The sequence below is a fragment of the Molothrus ater genome, chromosome 1 (assembly GCF_012460135.2).
Source record: "Molothrus ater isolate BHLD 08-10-18 breed brown headed cowbird chromosome 1, BPBGC_Mater_1.1, whole genome shotgun sequence".
NCBI lineage: Eukaryota > Metazoa > Chordata > Aves > Passeriformes > Icteridae > Molothrus > Molothrus ater.
Window position 1 is genome coordinate 453,721 of NC_050478.2, and position 20,639 is coordinate 474,359.

General features: G+C 70.0%; 3 protein-coding genes across 3 annotated transcripts; 1 reads left to right on the top strand and 2 right to left on the bottom strand.

Annotated features, from left to right (window-relative positions):
- Nucleotides 1-435: 435 nt before the first annotated feature.
- On the bottom strand, nt 436-19,665 carry LOC118695299 (uncharacterized). The gene is made up of 12 exons (XM_054515780.1): nt 19,368-19,665; nt 19,176-19,256; nt 17,207-18,868; nt 16,709-16,761; nt 14,609-15,274; nt 11,681-11,899; nt 9,120-9,316; nt 6,144-6,852; nt 5,348-5,456; nt 4,904-5,017; nt 3,549-4,376; nt 436-3,028 (listed from the first exon to the last, which is right to left on the bottom strand). Exons 1-12 carry the CDS (start codon nt 19,393-19,395, stop codon nt 1,386-1,388), a joined length of 6,309 nt encoding a protein of 2,102 aa, XP_054371755.1. The 5' UTR covers nt 19,396-19,665; the 3' UTR covers nt 436-1,385.
- RARRES2 (retinoic acid receptor responder 2) lies at nt 9,019-13,113 on the top strand. Its single transcript, XM_036379237.2, has 5 exons — nt 9,019-9,353; nt 10,456-10,557; nt 11,612-11,716; nt 11,790-11,903; nt 12,977-13,113. Exons 1-4 carry the CDS (start codon nt 9,168-9,170, stop codon nt 11,901-11,903), a joined length of 507 nt encoding a protein of 168 aa, XP_036235130.1. The 5' UTR covers nt 9,019-9,167; the 3' UTR covers nt 12,977-13,113.
- On the bottom strand, nt 13,274-16,207 carry LRRC61 (leucine rich repeat containing 61). The gene is made up of 2 exons (XM_036379235.2): nt 16,160-16,207; nt 13,274-15,424 (listed from the first exon to the last, which is right to left on the bottom strand). Exons 1-2 carry the CDS (start codon nt 16,205-16,207, stop codon nt 14,561-14,563), a joined length of 912 nt encoding a protein of 303 aa, XP_036235128.2. The 3' UTR covers nt 13,274-14,560.
- Nucleotides 19,666-20,639: the final 974 nt, after the last annotated feature.

Sequence of the window (20,639 nt, forward strand, 5' to 3'; positions counted from 1 at the left end):
GGTGGTCCCTTGGCCATGGTCAGAGCCTTTCCCGGGGCTCAGGCCAGGCCTGAGGCTGCAGAGAGACCCCTGTGCCCCCCGCCCAGTCCCAGACAGAGCACCTGGAGCCCTGCAGCCATCAGAAGCTTTTATTTTAAATAACCTCAAAAAATAGAATTGCAGAGAGCAGAGCTGGGGAAGGGGAGTGGGGCGGGACCCCCTGCCCAGCCGGGGCTCCGGGGGCGGCTGTCCCAGTGTCGGTCCTGTCACAGGATCCGGTTCCCTTTGGGATGAAGCAACGGCAGCTCCCAGCGGTGTCTGTGGCCGAAGCTCTGCCCAGACCATGGATCCCCGGCTCTGTCACACCGGGGGGATGGGGAGAGGCCGCACAAACCCCAGCCAAGCCCCCCGAGCCCCCCACCACCACCGCCACCACCACGATCCGGCCCCAGCGGCCCCCCCTGTCACCCTTCCCCATCCGGAATATCGAGTCCCAAAGCACGCAGTTACCCAGAGCAAGCAGAAGCACAAGCTGCCCCCCATCCCCCCAGCACCGGAGGCGTCTCCGGGCCTTTCTGGAAGCAGAGCTGAGCCCTTCCAGTCCCTTTTCCTTTTCCTGGCTGTTTGCCCAGTGTGCTCCCAGCCCCCCGCATGGAGCTGTACTGGGGACCCCAGGGGTCAGCCCGCTGCAGGGCGGGCCCAGCCTCCCATCCCAGCATGTCCTTAGGGAATGCCGTCCAGTCCGGAACAGGCTGGAAGGTTCTGGAAGCAGAGGGAGCCCTTGAGGGCCCCTCTTGTCCCAAGTCTGACTCCAGTGGACGCAACTCCACTGTGCCCAGCTCTTCCTGGTCTGTGTGGCTGGAGCCCACTCGGCAGATCCGGCCCCAGCGCTGGCTCCTCCAGCCCTTTGGTGTCTTCCCAAGCCAGGAATGTGCCATGTCCCAGCCTGGCTCTGCTTTGCCCCACAGCCTCGGCTGGAGGTTCCTCCAAGTCCCCGTGCTGAATCTGGCTGGCAGTGTCACCTTGGCACCGAGCCCTCAGCTCTGTCCCTTTGGCTCTGTCCCCTCAGTTCCATCCTTTCGGCTCTGTCCCCTTGGCTCTATCCTTTTGGCTCTGTCCCCTTGGCTCCATCTCGTTGACTCTGTCCCCTCGGCTCCGTCCCCTCGGCTCCATTTTTGGCTCTGTCCCCTGGGCTCCATCTCCTCCAGGCTCGCCGTAGGTGACCCCATGAGCCAAGGGCTGGTCCTTGCTGGGGGTGTCTCACTGGGGGTTCCAGTGTGGGGGATCGCAGGCGGCCGGGGCAGGGTAGGGGTCCTGGTGGGGGGGTCTCAGCGCAGGTCCCAGCGTGGGGGTCGCAGGCGGCCGGGGGGTCCCGGGGCTCACAGGCGGCCGGGGGGTCCCGGGGCTCACAGGCAGCCGGGGCACGGGGCCGGTTTCTCCTCGCCACACTCGCGCTCCGGCGCTCCCGGCACTCGCTTCTCGTCGAAGGCGCGGGCGCAGCCGCTGGCCTTGGCCCAGAGCTGCCCGCGGGGGGGCTCGGGAGGGCGGGGGGCCAGGCAGGCGGCGCAGCAGCACGGCGGGGGCAGCCCCGGCGCCCGGGGGCTCGGGCCGCCCCCGGGGCACTTACAGGGGGGCACCGGGGCGGCGCCGGGGCCGGGCGGGGGCTCGTCCTGCATCAGCTGCAGGAGGATGTCGGCAGCGCCCGAGGGGCTGTCGGGGCGCGCCGGGGGCGCCCCGCGGGAGCAGGGCGGCAGCAGCAGCGCCGGGGGCTCGGGGCCCTTGGCCAGGGGGTCGCCGGCGGCGCAGGGGGGGGCCAGGCCGGCGCCGTGGGTGCGGCGGTGCCGCAGCAGGTGAGCCTTCTGGCTGAAGCCCTTGCCGCAGTCGGCGCAGCGGAACGGCCGCTCCCCGGTGTGCGTCCGCAGGTGCACGGCCAGGTTCACCTTCTGCCGGAAGCGCTTCCCGCACTCGGCACAGGCGTGGGGCCGCTCGGCGGCGCAGCCGTGGGGACACTCGGAGCACGCGTGGGGACACTCGGAGCACGCGTGGGGCTGCTCGGCGCAGCCGTGGGGCCGCTCGGCACAGGGGTGGGGGCGCTCGCAGGGGTGGGGATGCTCGGCACAGGTGCGAGGATGCTCGGCGCAGCCGCGGGGGCACTCGGCGCAGGCGTGGGGCTGCTCGCACGCGTGGGGCCGCTTGCCGCAGGCGTGGGGCTGCTCGCAGGGGTGGGGACACTCAGCACAGGGGTGCGGCCGCTCGGCGCAGGGCTGCGGCTGCGGCTGCCCGCAGGTGTGGGGTCGCTCACAGGCGTGAGGATGCTCCGTACAGGCGTGAGGATGCTCCACACAGGCGTGAGGATGCTCGGCGCAGGTGCGGCGCTGCTCGGGGCAGGTGTGGAGCCGCTCGGCGCAGCCGTGGGGACGCTCGGCACAAGCGTGGGGACGCTCGGCACAAGCGTGGGGACACTTGGCGCAGGTGTGCAGCTGCTCGGCGCAGGTGTGGGGCCGCTCGCCGCCGCCATGGCCCGGCCGGAGCCCCCCGTGCTCCGCACAGGCCTCCCCGCAGAGCCCGCAGGGGAAGGGGCTCCCGGCGGGGTCCAGGGTGCCGGGGGCCGGGCCGGGGGTCCCGGTGTGCACGCGCTGGTGCACCCGCAGGGACAATTTGCTCTTGAAGCGCTTGGGGCACTCGAGGCAGGTGAAGGGCTGGCGGCCCAGGTGCGTCTTCTGGTGTGCCAGCAGGTTGGGCTTCTGGGCGAAGCGCTTCCCGCACTGGGCGCAGGCGAAGGGGCGCTCGCCCGTGTGTACCCGGTAGTGCGTCACCAGGTTGCCCTTCTGGTTGAAGCGGCGGCCGCAGACGCCGCAGGTGAAGGGCCGCTCACCTGTGTGGATGCGCTGGTGGGTGGCCAGGTTGGTTTTGAGGCTGAAGCGCTTGCCGCAGGTGTCGCAGCGGAAGGGGCCGCGCCCGCCGGCGCCGTGCCCGTGCCGCGGCGCCCGCTCGCACTGCGCCAGGCCCCGCCCGCACTCGGGGCACGGCCAGGGCCGGCCCTCGCCCGCCCGCGCCCCCGGGGGGGACCCGGGGGGCTGCTCGGCGCCCGGCTCCGCAGGGGGGGCGCCGGGGCACGGCTTGTGCCCCGCGTGGCTCTTCTGGTGGGCGACGAGGGCGAGCCAGAGCCCGAAGCTGTTGCCGCACTGATTGCAGATGAAGGGCTTTTCCGGGGAGAGCACGGCCTCGCCCGGCCCCGGCTGCGCCCCCAGGGGCCCCAGGAGGGGCGGGCCGGGGGCGAAGGGCGCGGCGGGCGCCTCGGGGGGCCGCAGCAGGGGCACCTTGGGGCAGAAGCCTTCGCCGCAGTGGGCGCAGGGGAAGGAGGGCTCGGCCGGGGGCGGGGGGGGGGAAGCCCTTCTCGGGGCACGGGAACAGCTCGGTGGCGCCCTCGGGGAGCTTGGGGGCGGGCGGGAGGGGGGCGAAGGGAGCGGGGTCCTGCGGGGCGGGCGCGGGGGGCAGCAGGGCGGGCGCGGCCCCGAAGGGCGCGGCGGGGGCCGGGCCGCGCGCGGGGCAGCGGCGCTGGCGGGGGATGTGCGTCTTCTGGTGGGCCTTGAGGGACACCTTGTCCTTGAAGCACTTGTGGCACTGGGCGCAGGGGAAGGGGCGCAGGTCGGTGTGGGTGCTCTGGTGCGTGACCAGGTTGGTTTTCTGGGTGAAGCGCTTGCCGCACTGGGCGCAGGCGAAGGGCCGCTCACCTGTGTGCACCCGGTAGTGCGTCACCAGGTTGGTTTTCTGGTTGAAGCTGCGGCCGCACAGGAAGCAGGAGAAGGGCCGCTCGCCCGTGTGGATGCGCCGGTGCGTGATCAGGTTGGGCTTCTGCCGGAAGCTCTTGCCGCACTCGGGGCACACGAAGGGCGCGTCCTCGGGGCAGCCCCGCGCCGGCGCCCGCGCCCGCGCCTTGCCCTCCTCGGGGTGGGCGCCGTGGATGCGCTGGTGCGCCAGCAGGTTGGCCTTCTGCGAGAAGCTCTTGCCGCACTGGGCGCAGGGGAAGGGCCGCTCGCCCGTGTGCACGCGCCGGTGCGTCAGCAGGTTGGGCCGCTGGCTGAAGCTCTTGCCGCAGTCCCCGCAGCGGAACGGCTTCTCCCCGGTGTGGATGCGCTCGTGCGTCACCAGGCTCTGCTTCTGCCGGAAGCCCTTCCCGCACTGGGCGCAGCGGAAGGGGCCGGGGACGCCCCCCTGGGCCCCCCAGCAGCCGGCGCGGGGGGCAGGGGGGTCCCGGGGGGGCTCGGGGCCGCGCTGCCCGCCGGGGAACCAGCGGCCGGAGCTGCCGCCCGCGGCGGCCGGGAACAGCTCCAGGGAGCCGGCGCCAATCCCGGGCTTCTCCTCGGGCTCCACCTTGCTCACCCGCCCGGGCTCCACTGCACCGGAGAGATCCCGGGGTTAGCCCGGCTCCCAGAGAATTCCAGGCTGTCCCGAGTGGGGAGGACCCAGGCCCAGCTCCCCCTTCCATGTGGGGCCCCCACTGCTGAACCATGGCGACATGGGACACCCCAAAGAGCTTCAACTCCCCAAGCCTCTCCTGGTGTGTGACACCCCAAAGGGCCCTCAAAACCCCCAGTTTGTGACACACAGGTCCAAAATTGTCTAAACTGGCTCAGAATGGCAAAAACTGGTCTAAAATGGCCAAAACTGGCTCTCAAAACTGGCCTACAATGACCACAAACTGGTCCAGTATTACCACAAATTGGTCATGAATGGCTGTGAACTGGCCCAGGATGGCGCCAAAATGGCTGAAAACTGGCCCAAAATGGCTGAAAAAGGTCTTTAAACTGGCCCCAAAATGTTCTAAACTGCCCCAGAACGCCCCTAAAGAATCCCAGCCCGCCTTTTCCCCTGAGCCCCCCAGTGCCACTGCTCTCCCCCAGTCCCACAGATCCGGACTCACCAGCACAGGGGCTGCCCAGGGCCTTGGACTCCTCCGGGCCTGTCCGCGCGGCTCCGAACGGCTCCTCCGGCGGCTTCATCCCGAACAAACCCCCCGGCTTAAAGAACCGGTACCCTGGGGGGACACGGGGCAGCGCCGTCGGGAGCCCGGCACGGCTGGGACCGGGCTGATCCCGGGAGAGCCGGGCTGATCCCGGGAGAGCCGGGCTGATCCCGGGAGAGCCGGGCTCTGGCACGGGGCATGGAGCCGCTCCTCGAGAAGCGGCTCCAGGTGAGCTGGGACGGAGCCATCCTGGGCTCTGGGCTTTCCCTGCAGCCTCTCCCAGCCCCGGGAATCCCCAGAACGCTTTCATCATCCCAGTTCAAAGTCCCCACAAAAATGCACAGAGTTCTGTGCGGAAAATCCCACCCCAGCCCCCACCCCAGGGTGTTCTCCTCCCCTCACCTGTGCAGGGATCCGAGGGGATCTCGGCGCCCACGGCATCCAGCTGGGATCCGGCCCGCGGCGCCGGGCTCAGCCGGGAATACGGGAGCAGATCCAGGGCGTGGGCAGGCTGGGGAGGGGGCAGCGGCTCAGAGGCATTTTGGGGTCATTTTGGGATGTTTGGGGACCTTTCCCTGGGTTTGGCCACAGGCCAAGGACAGGGATCGTGCCCCTATTCCTGCATCCCAAATACGATTTCTTGCTCCAGGATGGAGCCCCCATCCCTGCTCCCCAAACCAGTCCCCTGCTCCCCCAAATCACACCCCCACCTCCCCAAACCAAATCCCCGCTTCTCCAGCAGATCCCTCCTTCCCAAACGAGATCCTTGCTCCCCCACAACAGATGCCCAGCCCCGTTCCTCCAGACCAGATCCCTGACCCCCAAACCAGGTCCCTGTCCCCCCCATCCCCACTGCCCACCCCCCAAACCAGCTCCTTTTCCAGCCAGGACCCGCACCGAGGGAGGAACCTGTCCCGAGGACCCAGTCCTGCTTCTCCGGAGACACTGAACCCCCCCCCGGTCCCCCGTGCCCTCCCGGGTCCCTCTCGTGTCCCCAAGCCCCCGCAGCCCGGTGGAGGCAGAGCCGGGAGGGGGGTGCGGCCCCCAATGCGCCGATTTCCCGGAAAAACTCCTGGGGGGCTCCAGGGGTCGAGGAAAAAAACACGGGAAAAGCCCCGGGCCCCGGGGATCCCCCCAAAGGCCGCGGGGGGAGGAGGAGCGGGGATCCCCCGGGAGTTCCCCCGAGTCCCCCGCGTACCTGGGGCGCTCCCCCCGCCGACATCGCTGCCCCTTCCCGGGCCCTGCGGCCCCTCCGGCTCCTCGGGGCTCCTTCCCCGCGGCTCCCCGGCCCTTCCCCGGCCTCTGCCCGGCCTCCTCCTGGCCTCCTTCCGCCACCGAGTCCCTCAAATGGCCGCGACGGGTCCTGGGAGAGCGGGAGAGCCGCGATGGGAGCGGGAGCGGGGATGGGGCGGGAGGGCGGCGGGGATGGGGCGGGAGGGCGGCGGAACCGGGCCGGAGGAGCGCGGCAGTCCCGGAGCGGCTCCGGCGGCCTCGGCCCCCCCGTCCTCCTCCTCCTCCTCCTCCTCCCCCCGGAATTTGGGGTGCGGAAGGCGCCGAGCGGGGCCGGATCCGGCTGTGAACGGCGAGAGCCGGGAGCGCTGGGAGTTGTAGTTCGGGATGGGATGGGATGGATCGGATGGGATGGGATAAGGGGATGGGATGGGATAATGGAACGGGATCGGATGGGATGGGAGCGAGCAGGAGCGGCAGCAGGGAATGGCCCCGGCACAGCATCGGCTTGTCCAGCCGGGAACGGCCCCGGGAACCAGGAATAGCCCCGGGAGCCGGGAATACGGGAATAGCCCCGGGAGCCGGGAACAGCCCCGGCACAGCATCCTCCTGGCAGGAATAGCCCCGGGCGCTGGGAATAGCCCGGCACAGCCTCGCCTTGGCAGTCAGGAATAGCCCTGGGGCGCGGGAGGAGCCGTGGCGTGGAATCACCTCATCACCCGGGAACAGCCCCGGGAGCCGGGAACAGCCCAGGGAGCCGGGAACGGCCCCGGGAGCGGCCCCGGGAGCCGGGAACAGCCCCAGGGCCACCGGGCCGCGCTCCCCCGGGCCCAGCGGCTCCTGCGGCAGCTCCCGGCGATCTCGGCTCTCCCCGGTGCCGGCCGCGCCTCGGGGGGTTCGCAGTGACCCCCGTGCGCCCCAGCACCGGCTCCCTCCCGCGGGACCCCCGGACCCGCCGCTCCCACGGGTGTTCCCCCGGCAGTTCCCGAGACACCCGAGCTCCCCCAGACTCACCCCGAGCCCCCCCGACCCCCGGTCCGTGCCACCCCCCCCCTCCGGGCCACGTGACCGCGACCCCCGGGACCCTCCCCGGGAAACTCACGGGCGGCCGCTGCCCCGCCGCGCGGTGACGTCACGCGCGCGGTGACGTCAGCGCGCCGGTGACGTCGTGGTGTCAGCCATGGCCGCGTCCGGCCGCTCCCCGTTCCGGGTCGGGGGGCGGGGCCCGGCGGCAGCGCCCCCTAGCGGAGCCGCGGGACAGGGGATGGGGAGGGGCCGGAGAGACCCCGCCCCCCCAGTGTCCCCCCAGCGTCCCCTCGGTGTCCCCTTAGTGTCCCTTAGTGTTCCCCAGTACTGCCCCGGTGTCCCCAGCGTGCCCAGGGTCCCCCAGTACAGCCCCAGTGTCCCCAGTGTCCCTTAGTGTTCCTCAGTACAGCCCCAGTGTCCCCAGTGCCCCCACAGTGCTCCCCAGAGCTCCCCAGTGCCCTCCAGGACTCCCCAGTACAGCCCCAGTGTCCCCAGTGTCCCCCAGTAGAGCCCCAGGGCTCCCAGTGTCCCCTCACTGTCCCCCAATACAGCCCCGGTGTCCCCAGCGTGCCCCAATGTCCCCAGTACAGCCCCAGTGTCCCCAGTGTCCCCCATACAGTCCAAGTGCTCCCACAGTGCTCACACAGCGCTCTCCAGAGCTCCCCAGACCTCCCAGTGTCCCCCAGTACAGCCCCAGTGCCTCCCAGTAACCCCACAATTCCCCCCAGTGCACTCCCGTGCCAGCTGCACCCCCTGGTGCTCCCCGGTGCCCCCCACACCTCCGGATGTCACCCCCCTGGCCTTCAGCACCTCACTCCCCCCATGTCCTGCTGCCGGGAGGGGGTACCCGGACAAGGACAGCCGGGAGGAGTGGGAGGTTGTTCCCAGCGTCTGGAGCACATTCCCGGGGGACAGAACCCCATTCCCGAGGACAGGATCCCATTCCCGGGGGCAGGACCCCATTCTTGGGGGGCAGGACCCCGTTCCCGGAGGGCAGAGCTCATTCGCGGCTGCTCCGGGGGCCGGAGCCATTCCCGGGGACCAGAGCCCATGGCCAGTACCAGGAGTCTGTTCTGGCGGCAGGGTGTCCTTCCCGGTGGGACATGACAACATTCCCGGGGGGCAGGAGCCCTTTCCCGGGGGCAAGGATGCCACTCCCGGTGGGACACGACAACACTGGCGGTGGGACAGGGACATGAAGCCATCCCTGCGGGACTGGAGGTTGTTCCCAGGAGCGGGAGCCCATTCCCGGAGGCTGGAGTTTGCTCCCAGGGGACTGCAGCCCATTCCCGGGCGGCAGGAGCCAATTCCCCGGGGCCAGGAGCCGTTCCCGGGGGGCAGGAGCCCATTCCCAGGGGGCAGGAGCCCATTCCCGGGAGGCAGGAGCCGTTCCCGGGGGGCAGGAGCCGTTCCCGGGGGGCAGGAGCCGTTCCCGGGGGGCAGAGCCCTTCCCTGGGCTGCAGGGTGTTCCCAGAGGACTGCAGCCCATTCCCGGGGGGCAGGAACCCATTCCCGGGGGGCAGGAGCCGTTCCCGGGGGGCAGAGCCCTTCCCTGGGCTGCAGGGTGTTCCCAGAGGACTGCAGCCCATTACCGGGGGGCAGGAGCCGTTCCGGGGGCTGCAGGGCGCTCCCAGGGCAGGATGGCATTCCCTGCTCATGACGCCATTCCCGGGGTCTGTCCCCCGATCCCATCCCATCCCACCCTATTATCCCATCCCACCCCACCCCATTATCCCATCCCACCCCATTATCCCACCCCATTATCCCACCCCATTATCCCACCCCATTATCCCACCCCATTATCCCATCCCATCTCGGCCCCTCCTCCCGCGCCCCGCGGCGGGGGTGGGGGGGGGGTGACCCGCGGGGCCGTCCCGGGGGCGGATTTGGGGGCAGATCCCAGGAAATCGGCTCATGCCGGCCCGACGCCAGCGGCCCGCGGATCCGTGAGGCAGCTGCGGGCGGGATGGGGCTGCCGGTGTGGCGCTGGCTGCCGCTGGCCCTGGCGGCGGCCCTGGCGGCGGCGGCGGTGGCCGCGGGGCAGTCCCCGCTGCAGCGGCGCGTGGTGCGCGATGTGCTCGAGTATTTCCACGGGCGCAGCAACGTGCACTTCCTCTTCAAGGAGCGGGAGCTGGACGGGCTCATCGAGCGGGTCAGCAACGGCGTTCCGCACCGGGAGCCGCCACCCGGCAGCCGGGATGGCCACGGGAACGGGGAGGGGGCGCGGGGGTCCCGGGGGGAACGGGGAGGGGACGGAGTGGCCGGGAGGGAGCAGCGCTGGAGGGGTCATCGAGGGGGTGGGCAGGGATTGGGATCGAGGATTATTGGGGGCTCAGGGTGGCCACGAGGACAGGGAGGGGGTCAGGGTGGGGGGTCCTGGAGGGCGCACGGGTGAACGGGGTCATCGGGCATGGGGGATGATTTGGGGTTGGGATTTGGGGTTCAGGGTCCGGGATGACCATGGGAATGGGGAGGGTGTTGGGGTGTCCCAGGGGGAACAGAGAGGGTAGGGGTGGGGATTGGGGTGTCCTGGAGGGCCAGAAAGGGTTAGAGTGGAGATTGGGGTGTCCCAGGAGGGACAGAGAGAGGGTTGGGGAGGGGATTGGAGTGTCCTGGAGGGAATGGCAGATGGATGGGATTGTCAAGCAGGTGAGTTTGGGGTTTGGGATTGGGGTTCAGGACTGGGATCCGGGATGGCCACAGGAATGGGGAGGGCTCGGGTGTCCCACAGGGAATGGGCAAAGTGCCGGGGTGCCCTGGGGTGCCCAGGACCGGCCCTGCTGGCCGGACTGAGCTTGGTTATTCATTAACAGATCCAAGCTGATCCCGGTGCCCCTGGAGCCGGGGCCATCCCGGGGTGCCCCTGCACACTGTCCCATCTCTGGGAAGGGCCAGGACTCCAGGGACCTCCACTTTGGGCCACGTGCCAGTCTTGGGGCCACCCTGGGGTCATTCCTGGGATGGGTTTACCTGAGGGTTTCCAGCATTCAGGATCCCACCCAGGGTTCAGGGTCCCGCCTGGGATTTGGGGTTCCTGTGGGAGCTTTGAGGTCCCTCTCAGGGGTTGGCGTCTGGGGAGTTCAGGGTCTCTCCCAGCATTTGGGGTCACTCCTGGGGTTCGGGGTCTCACTGGGGGCTGTATTCCCTGGGAGTCTGTGGGGTCTGGGAGTCACTCCAGAGGTCGGGATGCCACTGGGGGGTCCAGGCCCTGCCATGCCACGCCCTACCACGCCCTGCCACCCCCGTTCCCCCAGGAGGACCCTTCGGGGACCTTTGTGCAGCTCCGCCTGGGCCTGGCACAGACCACGTGTCGGAAGCGAGCGCCACAGCGGCACTGCCGGGTGCTGGAGAGCCGGGTGAGGCACCTGGGGACTGTCCTGGGCTGTCCCTCCTCCCTGGGGCACATGGGCTGTCCCTTTTCCCTTGGGGCACGTGGGGTGTCCCTCCTCCCCAGGGCCACATCCCAGAGTGTTCCCATCTCCCTTGGGCACATCCTGGAGTGCTGTCCCCTCCCCCAGGACACTTTCCAATCTGTCCCTCTCCTTTGGGCCACGTCCCCACTCCTTTGGGGCATATCCTGGAGTATCCCCTATCCCTTGTGGCACATCCCCCCATAGGGCCCCATCCCTGGGTGTCCCGCCATCACTTGGGGCCATCCCTGAGTGTCCCGCCATCACTTGGGGCCATCCCTGGGTGTCCCCCATCCCTTGGGACCCATCCCTGGGTGTCCCCCATCCCTTGGGACCCATCCCTGGGTGTCCCCCATCCCTTGTGGCCCATCCCTGAGTGTCCCCCAGCCCTTGGGGCCATCCCTGGGTGTCCCCCATCCCTTGGGACCCATCCCTGGGTGTCCCCTCACCCTTGTGGCCCATCCCTGGGGTCCCCCATCCCTTGAGGCCATCCCTGAGTGTCCCCCCCCCCCCTTGTGGCCCATTCCTGGGTGTCCCCCCATCGCCTGAGCCCATCCCTGGGTGTCCCCTCACCCTTGTGGTCCATTCCTGGTAGTCACGCATCCCTTGGGGCCATCCCTGAGTGTCCCCCAGCCCTTGAGTCCATCCCTGGGTGTTCTCCCCACCCTTGTGGCCCATTCCTGGGTGTCCCCCCATCGCCTGAGCCCATCCCTGGGTGTCCCCTCACCCTTGTGGTCCATTCCTGGTAGTCACGCATCCCTTGGGGCCATCCCTGGGTGTCCCCCATCCCTTGAGTCCATCCCTGGGTGTTCTCCCCACCCTTGTGGCCCATTCCTGGGTGTCCCCCATCCCTTGGGGCCATCCCAGGGGTCCCCCAGCCCCTCAGCCTCCTGCAGACCTGCTGTCCCCCCCCTGCTGCTGTGGGTGGGACAGAGGGGACAGTGGTCAGTGCCAGAGGGTCCCCAGGGTTCCCAGGGGTGACATGCCACCGTGTCCCCAGCGGAAGCCGATCTGCCTGGCCTGCTACAAGTTTGACACCGGCGACGTCCCCAAGGTGCTGGACAAGTACCACAACTGCGGGCCCAGCCACCACCTGGCAGCCAAGGTGAGGTGTCCCCAGTGCCCCCCGGTGTCCCCCGCCGTGTCCCCAGCCGGTGCCAGCCCCTGTGTGCCCGCAGGAGATCCGGCAGCGGGACGAGGCCGAGTGCCGGGCGGTGGAGGAGGCGGGCAGAGGGGGGGACACGCCGTACCTGCCCGGGATGTTCGCCTTCTCCCGGGGGCTGCCAGCCTAGGTGGGTACAGAGACAGGGGACAGGGGGCACAGGGACCTCGTCACAGCCCCTCTGTGTCCCCTGGGCCTAGGTGGGTACAGGGACAGGGGACAGGGGGCACAGGGACCTCGTCACAGCCTCTCTGTGTCCCCTGGGCCTAGGTGGGTACAGGGACAGGGGACAGGGGACACAGGGACCCCGTCACAGCCCCTCCGTGTCCCCTGGGCATAGGTGGGTACAGGGACAGGGGACACAGGGACCCCGTCACAGCCCCTCTGTGTCCCCTGGGCATAGGTGGGTACAGGGACAGGGGACACAGGGACCCCGTCACAGCCCCTCTGTGTCCCCTGGGCATAGGTGGGTACAGGGACAGGGGACAGGGGGCACAGGGACCTCGTCACAGCCCCTCTGTGTCCCCTGGGCCTAGGTGGGTACAGGGACAGGGGGCACAGGGACCCCGTCACAGCCTCTGTGTCCCCTGGGCATAGGTGGGTACAGGGACAGGGGACACAGGGACCCCGTCACAGCCTCTCTGTGTCCCCTGGGCATAGGTGGGTACAGGGACAGGGGACACAGGGACCCCGTCACAGCCTCTCTGTGTCCCCTGGGCATAGGTGGGTACGGGGGGACAGGGGACACGGGGACCCCGTCACAGGTCCCTCCATGTCCTCTGGGGATAGGTGGGTACGGGGGGACAGGGGACACGGGGACCCCGTCACAGCCTCTCTGTGTCCCCTGGGCCTAGGTGGGTATGGGGGGACAGGGGACACAGGGACCACATCACAGCCCCCTCCGTGTCCCCTGGGCCTAGGTGGGTACAGGGCACCCTGGGACAGGGGACATAGGGACCCCATCACAGCCCCCTCCATGTCCCCTGGGCATAGGTGGGTACGGGGGGACAGGGGACACGGGGACCCCGTCACAGGTCCCTCCATGTCCTCTGGGGATAGGTGGGTATGGGGGGACAGGGGACAGGGGACACAGGGACCCCATCACAGCCCCCTCTGTGTCCCCTGGGCATAGGTGGGTATGGGGGGACAGGGGACAGGGGACACAGGGACCCCATCACAGCCCCCTCTGTGTCCCCTTTCCAGGCACCACGGCACCGATGGACGCTGCCATGGCCTGCCCCGCTTGTCACCCCCCAGCCCCCTGTGACCAAGGAGGGTCCTGGACATGTCCCCCCCTCCTGCCTGTCCCCTGTCCCCAATAAACCCAGCGCTGGCTCCGCTCTCACGGCTCTTATTCCCACCTGGCACCGCCCATGTCACCCCCCCATTGTCCCCAGGGGTGAGATGGGAACACGGTGGGTGTGTCACCTCTTGTCCCAGGGCGGAAAGACACGGACACGATGGGTGAGAGACCCCTGAGGCAGCAGGACAGAAGGACGCTGGAGGGTGGGACATGTTTAATGCACAGTGCCACCACGTCCCCTGTCCCCGAGATGTCCCCCAGCCGAGGCTGGGCTCCCCACAGCTGCTCCGCTGCTCCCTGGGGACGCTCTGCTGGGCTGGGGTGGCTCTGGGGGTGCCCCAGCTCCAGTGTGGGGGTCCCACAGCTCACAGGAGGAAGAAGACAGGCTTGTGGTGGCTCTGGGGGTCTCAGGGTGACAGTGTGGGCTCTGGGGGCTTTCCTGGATCCATTTCTGGGCTCCCACGGATAAGGAAATGAACTTGGGCAGGGCTGAGGGGCTCCTAGACCTGGTTTTGGGTCTCACACTTCGGAAGATGAGGGAGCTAGACTTGTGATGGCTCTGGGGGTATCCCAGCCCTGGTTTTGGGGTCCCACAGCTCAGGCTGTTGTGGCTCTGGGGGTTCTCCTGGCCCCGTTTTGGGGTCCTATGGCTCAGATGATGGTGGCTTTGGGCTGTGGTGACTTTGGGCGTTCTCCTAGCCCCGTTTTTGTGGTCCTGTGGTTCAGATGATGGTGGCTCTGGGGGTTCTCATGGCCCCATTTTCAGGGTCCTGTGGCACAGATGATGGTGGCTCTGGGCTGTGGTGGCTCTGGGGGTTCTCCATTCCCATCTTTGGGGGTTCTCCTGGCCCCATTTTTGGGGTCCCGTGGCTCATATGATGGTGGCTCTGGGCTGTGGTGGCTCTGGGGGCTCTCCATTCCCATCTTTGAGGGCTCTCCATTCCCATCTTTGGAGGTTCTCCATTCCCATCTTTGGGGGCTCTCCATTCCCATCTTTGGGGGCTCTCCATTCCCATCTTTGGGGGCTCTCCATTCCATCTTTGGAGGTTCTCCATTCCATCTTTGGAGGTTCTCCATTCCCATCTTTGGGGGCTCTCCATTCCCATCTTTGGGGGCTCTCCATTCCCATCTTTGAGGGCTCTCCATTCCCATCTTTGAGGGCTCTCCATTCCCATCTTTGGAGGTTCTCCATTCCCATCTTTGGGGGCTCTCCATTCCCATCTTTGGGGGCTCTCCATTCCATCTTTGGGGGCTCTCCATTCCCATTTTTGGGGGTTGTCCATTCCCATCTTTGGGTGTTGTCCATTCCCATCTTTGAGGGTTCTCCATTCCCATCTTTGGGGGTTCTCCATTCCCATCTTTGGGGGCTCTCCATTCCCATCTTTGGGGGCTCTCCATTCCCATCTTTGGGGGTTCTCCATTGCCACCTTTGGGCTCCCACAGCTCAGCCAACGCCATCTCCAGCCCACGTGTCCCCGTGGCGCTCAGAACCCGAAGTCCCCGTGCTGCCGGCGGCCGAGCGCGCGCTGTGCCTGCGCGATGGAGTCGTCGGCGCGGCGGCCGAGCTCGCGGCACTCGCGCAGGGCCTGGCCCAGCTGCCGCGTGGCCTCCTCCAGCACGGCGCTGCGCCGCGCCGGCCGCGCCTCCCAGAACCCGGCGCGCACCCAGGGCTGCGGGGGCTCCGCGGGCGCGGCCGCGGGCGCATCCTCCCCGTCCAGGGCCGCGTCCAGCTCGCGGCACAGGCGGAACAGCTCGCTGCCGCGGCCCGCCACGCGCTGCCCGTCGATGGCCTTGAGGCCGGGCAGCATGGCGGCCAGCGCGGCGCGGTAGGCCGGGGCGGCGCACAGCGGGTTGGCCAGGCCGCCGCGCGGGTCCCGCAGGCGCAGGCTCTCCAGGTGCCGCAGGCCCTGCAGGCAGCGCAGCTGGCGCAGGCTGCGCAGGCGGTTGCCGGCCAGGTTGAGCTGGCGCAGGCTGCGGCAGCCCCGCAGCGGCTCCACGCTGGCCACGCGGTTGGCGGCCAGGTTGAGCACGGCCAGGGCGCGCAGCGCGGCCAGCGGCGCCAGCCCCGCGATGGCGTTGCCTGACAGGTCCAGCCACTCCAGGTTGGAGCAGTCGGCCAGGCAGCCCAGGTGGGCGATGCCGCGGCCGCGCAGCCGCAGCAGCAGGATGGACTCCAGGGAGAACTCGCCCGTCGTGGCCTTGAGCAGCGCCGGCGTCACCCGCACCCCAGAGCCTTCGTCCTCCTCCTCCTCCTCCTCCTCCTCCTCCTCCTCCTCCTCTGATGGCTCCGACACCTCCGGCTCCTCTGACGCCTCCTCCCCGCGCCCCTCCATCCCTGCGGGGAGGTCCTGGGGGGACAGCAGGGCTGGGGTGGCACCGGGGATCCCCCGGGGTGGCCTTGTGGTGCCCTGGGGTGTAGGGACACATGTGGTGTGCGAGGGGGGCACAGGGACACACATGGGGCACGTCTGGGGGTGTCACCTCCTCCTCCCCGCACCCCTCCATCCCCATAGTGGGGTCCTGAGCAGGGAAAAGGGCTGAGGATGGCACTGGGGAATGGCTCTGGATGGACACGCTGGTGTGTCCTGGGGTGTGGGGACACTTGTGGGAATCTGTGCAGGAATTGGGGTGCAGAGACATATGTGGGAAACATCTGGGGGTGTCTTGGGGGTGTGGGGACACATGTAGGACCCAAAGGCCACTGCTGTGGTCAGGAGACACACGGGGGTCATATCTGGGGTGAACCTGGGACACAGGGACAGTTCCAGAGCCCACGGGGAGCCCCCACACCCCAAGCGGCCCTCACTCCAACACCCCCCAGACCCACCGTGTTCCATCCCCCGGTGCCCACAGGTCTCCCCATTCCGCCGTCGGTGCCCCCGTTACCCCCCCAGCGCTCCCGCACCCAGCCCCCGACCTCACCGACCCCCCCGTTCCCTCCCCCACTGCTCCCAGACCCTTTTGTGGTTCCCTCGTGACCCCCCCCGAGCCCCTCCATTCCACCCGCCCCTCTCCGCCCTCCCGGTGCCCCCCAGGTCCCCCCAAATCCCCGCTCCCCGCCCGTCCTCCCCCCCCGCTCTCACCGCACGGCGGCTCCCAGCGGCCCCCGAGGCCCCGCCCCCCGTTGCCATGGGGACTAAGCCCCGCCCCCGTTGCCATAGGGGCGAGGTCCCGCCCACCGCGAGGCCACACCCCCTGTCTCCCCTTGATTGACCACGCCCCCTTCCTCCAGGCCCCGCCCCCCGCTGCCCCCGGCCCGTGCGCGGGGCCCGCGATCCCGCAGAATTCCATACAAACGCTTTACTGGCACTGCGGGACACCCCCGCTGCCCCCTGCCCGCAATGGGGACACCCCTCCCGCAGAATTCCATACAAACGGCTTTATTGGCACTGCGGGACACCCCCGCTGCCCCCTGCCCGCAATGGGGACACCCCTCCCGCAGAATTCCATACAAACGCTTTATTGGCACTGCGGGACACCCCCGCTGCCCCCTGCCCGCAATGGGGACACCCCTCCCGCAGAATTCCATACAAACGGCTTTATTGGCACTGCGGGACACCCCTGCTGCCCCCTGCCCGCAATGGGGACACCCCTCCCGACCCCGCCCTGGGGTCCCCCCGGGTCCCTCTCACCGGAGGCTTTCCAGCGCCACCGGCCACCACAGTCCGGGGCTGCTCCTGCGCCGCTGCCCGTGGCAGAACGGGCCGGGATCCTGTGGGATCCTATGGGATGCAGTGAGATCCCCCTGCCGGGGCCCCTGGCACATCCCGGTGCTCAGGATGTGGCACCGGCGCATCCTGGCACCTTCAGGGCTGAGGGGTCACCACCGGCACTGCTGCGGGCACTGGCACAGCCCGGCACAGCCAGGCACAGCCCGGCGCAGGGTGCCAAGGATGCAGCAGTGGCAGCCACTGGAGAACCCGGCACACGCCAGTGCTCAGGATGTGCCACTGGAGAACCCGGCACACCCCAGTGCTCAGGATGTGCCGCTGGCAGCCACTGGGTCCCCTGGCACATCCGCAGCAGCCATCAGGGTCCATGGCACCTCCCAGCACGTCCTGACACTGCCGTGCCAGGGATTCACCATTGGCAACCACCAGAGCCGCTGGCACCTCCAGGCGTTCAGGGGCAGAGGGTGGGGGGCTCTGGCCAGTCCAGCTGGGACCCAGTGACACCGGTGCCAGTGGCAGCGGTGGCTGTGGCCATCCCTGCCCCAGCAGTGCCCGTGCCCGTCCCTGTGCCCGTGCCGGTGCCGTGGGTGCGCTCGTGGCGCTCCAGGTGCGTTTTGCGGGTGAAGCCGCGGCCGCAGCGGGCGCAGTGGTGGGGCCGCAGCCCCGTGTGCACGGCCTGGTGCCGGCCCAGGTTGGTCTTGGAGCTGAAGCGGCGGCCGCAGCGGGCGCAGGCGTGGGGCCGCGTGCCCGAGTGCACCAGCAGGTGCCGCGCCAGGTGCGCCTTGCGCCCGAAGCCGCGCCCGCACTGGGGGCACGTGAAGGGGCGCTGGGCAGGGGGCACCTGCGGGGGGTCCTGGGCACAGCCCTGGCCGCTTTTGGCACTGGGCACCTGCAGCTGGGGCTGGTGGTCCTGGGCACCGGGCACCTGCGGCCGGAGCTGGTGGTTCTGGGCACCGGGCACCTGCGGGGGCTGCAGGAGGGGCGGGGTGTCCTGGGCGCAGCCGTGGCTGCCGTTGGCACCGGGCACCTGTGACAGGAGCTGAGGGTCCTGCACGAAGGGGGGCTCGGCCGTGGGCACCTGTGGGGGGTGCTGGGGGTCCTGGGCTGCGGGCTCCTGTGGGGGCTGCAGGGGGTGCTGGGGGTCCTGGGCACAGCCGAGGGCTTGGCTCTCCAGGTGCTGCCACAGCTGCGATGACAAGTTCTGCTTCCAGGGGATGCCCGTCCCACACTGGGGGCAAATGAGCAGATTCTCCTCGGCAGGGCCGTCCCTGTCCCCGTCCCGGTGCTCATCCAGGTGTCCATTCCCAGCTCCCAGCACCGCTCCCGTGTGCAGCCCCAGGTGCGGCGCCGGGCTCTGCTTCCAGGTGAGGCTCATCTCACACCCCGGGCAGGGCAGCGGCTTTTCCTCGGCAGGGCCGTGCCCATCTCCGTGCCCGTCGGGGTGCCCGTGCCCCGGGGCGGGGTCCCCGTGCAGGCGCAGGTGGCGCAGGAGGTGCTGGCGGTGGGCGAAGCGGCGGGCGCAGCGCGGGCAGGGGTGCGGCCGCTCTCCGGTGTGCGTGCGCAGGTGCCGGTCCAGGTGCGTTTTCTTGCGGAAGCGGCGGGCGCAGCGCGGGCAGGGGTAGGGCCGCTCGCCGGTGTGCGTGCGCAGGTGCGAGCGCAGGTGGATGCGCTGGCGGAAGCGGCGGCCGCAGTGCGGGCACGGGAAGGGCCGCTCGCCCGTGTGCACCCGCAGGTGCCGCGTCAGGTGCGCCTTCTTGCCGAAGGCCTTCCCGCACTGCGGGCAGCAGAAGGGCCGCGGGCCGGGCTGCGAGCGGCGCCCGCACCCGCCGGCGCCGGGGCTCATCCCCACGCCCGTGCCCGTGCCCACCCCGAAGCCGATCCCGATGCCGTCCAGGCGCGGCCCCGGCCCCCAGGCCGGCAGCACCCCGTACCCCAGCTCCTCCGGGCACGGCTCCTCCGCCTTGCAGGCACCGGCGATCCCCGGGGACCCGGCGGGCTCGGCGGCGAAGGCGCCGGGAAGGGGCGGCGGCGTCAGCGGGGCCCCGGTTCCGGCTGCGGCCGCCCAGGCCTCGGCCTCATCCTCCTCCTCCTCCACCTTCACCTTCCGCACCAGCCACTGCCCTGCAGGCACACGGGAGGGGACGTGCCAACGCCAGGGTGTCCCGGCACTGCCACCGGAACACGGGAGCTGTCACCCAAGGACGTGGAGCTGCCACTGGCACCGGGCACGGTGACCATCAAGGCCAACGGCACCGGGGACGTGGTGACAGTCACTTCAAGGACCTGGCACAGTCCCTGGCCCTGGGGACATGGTGACCATCCCCCAAGGACCCAGCACTGCCACCAGGCCCAGGACAGGGTGACAGTGACCCTGTGGCCCCAGCGCTCCCGGGACAGGCCTGGCACTGCCGCTGTGACCGTCCCTCACCTGAGTCGTGGAGCTCTGGCTCCCCTGGATCATCCCTGTCATCCTCGGGGGTCACCTCCGCCTTGGGGACCACCAGCCATTCTGGGGGGACAAAGAGGCACAGACAGGTCCCTCCCCGGCTCAGGGGGGCCCCGAGTGCCCCGGGACCCCGCGGGCCCCCCCGAGACCCCCCCGGCATCCCCCAGTGCCCACCTGAGCCGGGGCATCCCGGTGCTTCCATCTCCTCCCGCTCCGTCCTGGCCACGGTGGGACCTGCGGGGTGGGGCACGGGGTGAGCCCCCCCAGACCCGAGCTCGGGACCCCCTGCCCACCGCGGGGTTCGGGATCCCTGCGACCCCCGGGCGCGGTGGGGGCGGGCCCTCTCCTGCCTGGTGGGTCCGGGGGGGTCTGGAAGGGTTCGGGGGCAATCCGGGGGGGTTCAGGGGGGTCAGGCAGGGCTCGCAGGGATCCGGGGGGGTCTCGTGGGATTCCGTGGGGCTCTGGGGTGTTCCGCGGGGTTCCCGTGGAGTGGCGTCCCCGTCCTGGTCCCCCAGGAGCTCACGGCCACCCCACCGCCATTCTCCGTCCGCCCTGGGCCCCCCGGTACCCCCCCCGAAGCCGTTTCGGCACCCCCAGCGCCCTCAGTCCCCCTTGGTCGCCCCCCAAGCCGTTTTTGTTCCCCGCTGTCCCCTCCGTGCCCCCTTCCCGTCCCCGCCCTCCCATCCTGCCCCTCCCCGCCGCTCCGCCCGCCCTTCCTGCCCCTCCCGAGCCCCGTCCCGTGGCGATCCCGGTGGCGAACCCGCTCCGGTCCCGGTCCCGCCCGTACCCGCGGCCTCGGGGCTGCCCCGGCCCCGCCGCCGCCGCCGCCGCCGCGCCCCGCCCCCCGCGGTGGCCGCCGGTCCCCCCGCCCCGCCGGGACCGCCCCCCCCGTGTCCGCACCCCCGGGCTCCCCCCCGTGTGTCCCCGTGTGTCCCCGTGTCCTCCACCCCTGCGCTGTACCGCGTGTCCCCCGGGGAGGGGACACGGACATGGACACGGCTGGGTCGGGGACAGCATGGGGGGGACATGGGGACACGGACAGGGACACAGCGGGGACATGGACAGGGACACGGGACAGGGACACGAGGGGGACACGGGACAGGGACACGGGACAGGGACACGAGGGGGACACGGACAGGGACACGAGGGGGACACGGGACAGGGACACGAGGGGGACACGGACAGGGACAGAGCGGGGACATGGACAGGGACACGGGACAGGGACACGGGGGGGACACGGACAGGGACAGAGCGGGGACATGGACAGGGACACAGGGGGGACATGGACAGGGACAGGGACAGGGACACGAGGGGGACACGGGAAGGGACATAGGGGGGACACGGACAGGGACATGGGGGGACACGGACAGGGACACGGCTGGGTCGGGGACAGCATGGGGGGGGCATGGGGACACAGCGGGGACATGGACAGGGACACGGGACAGG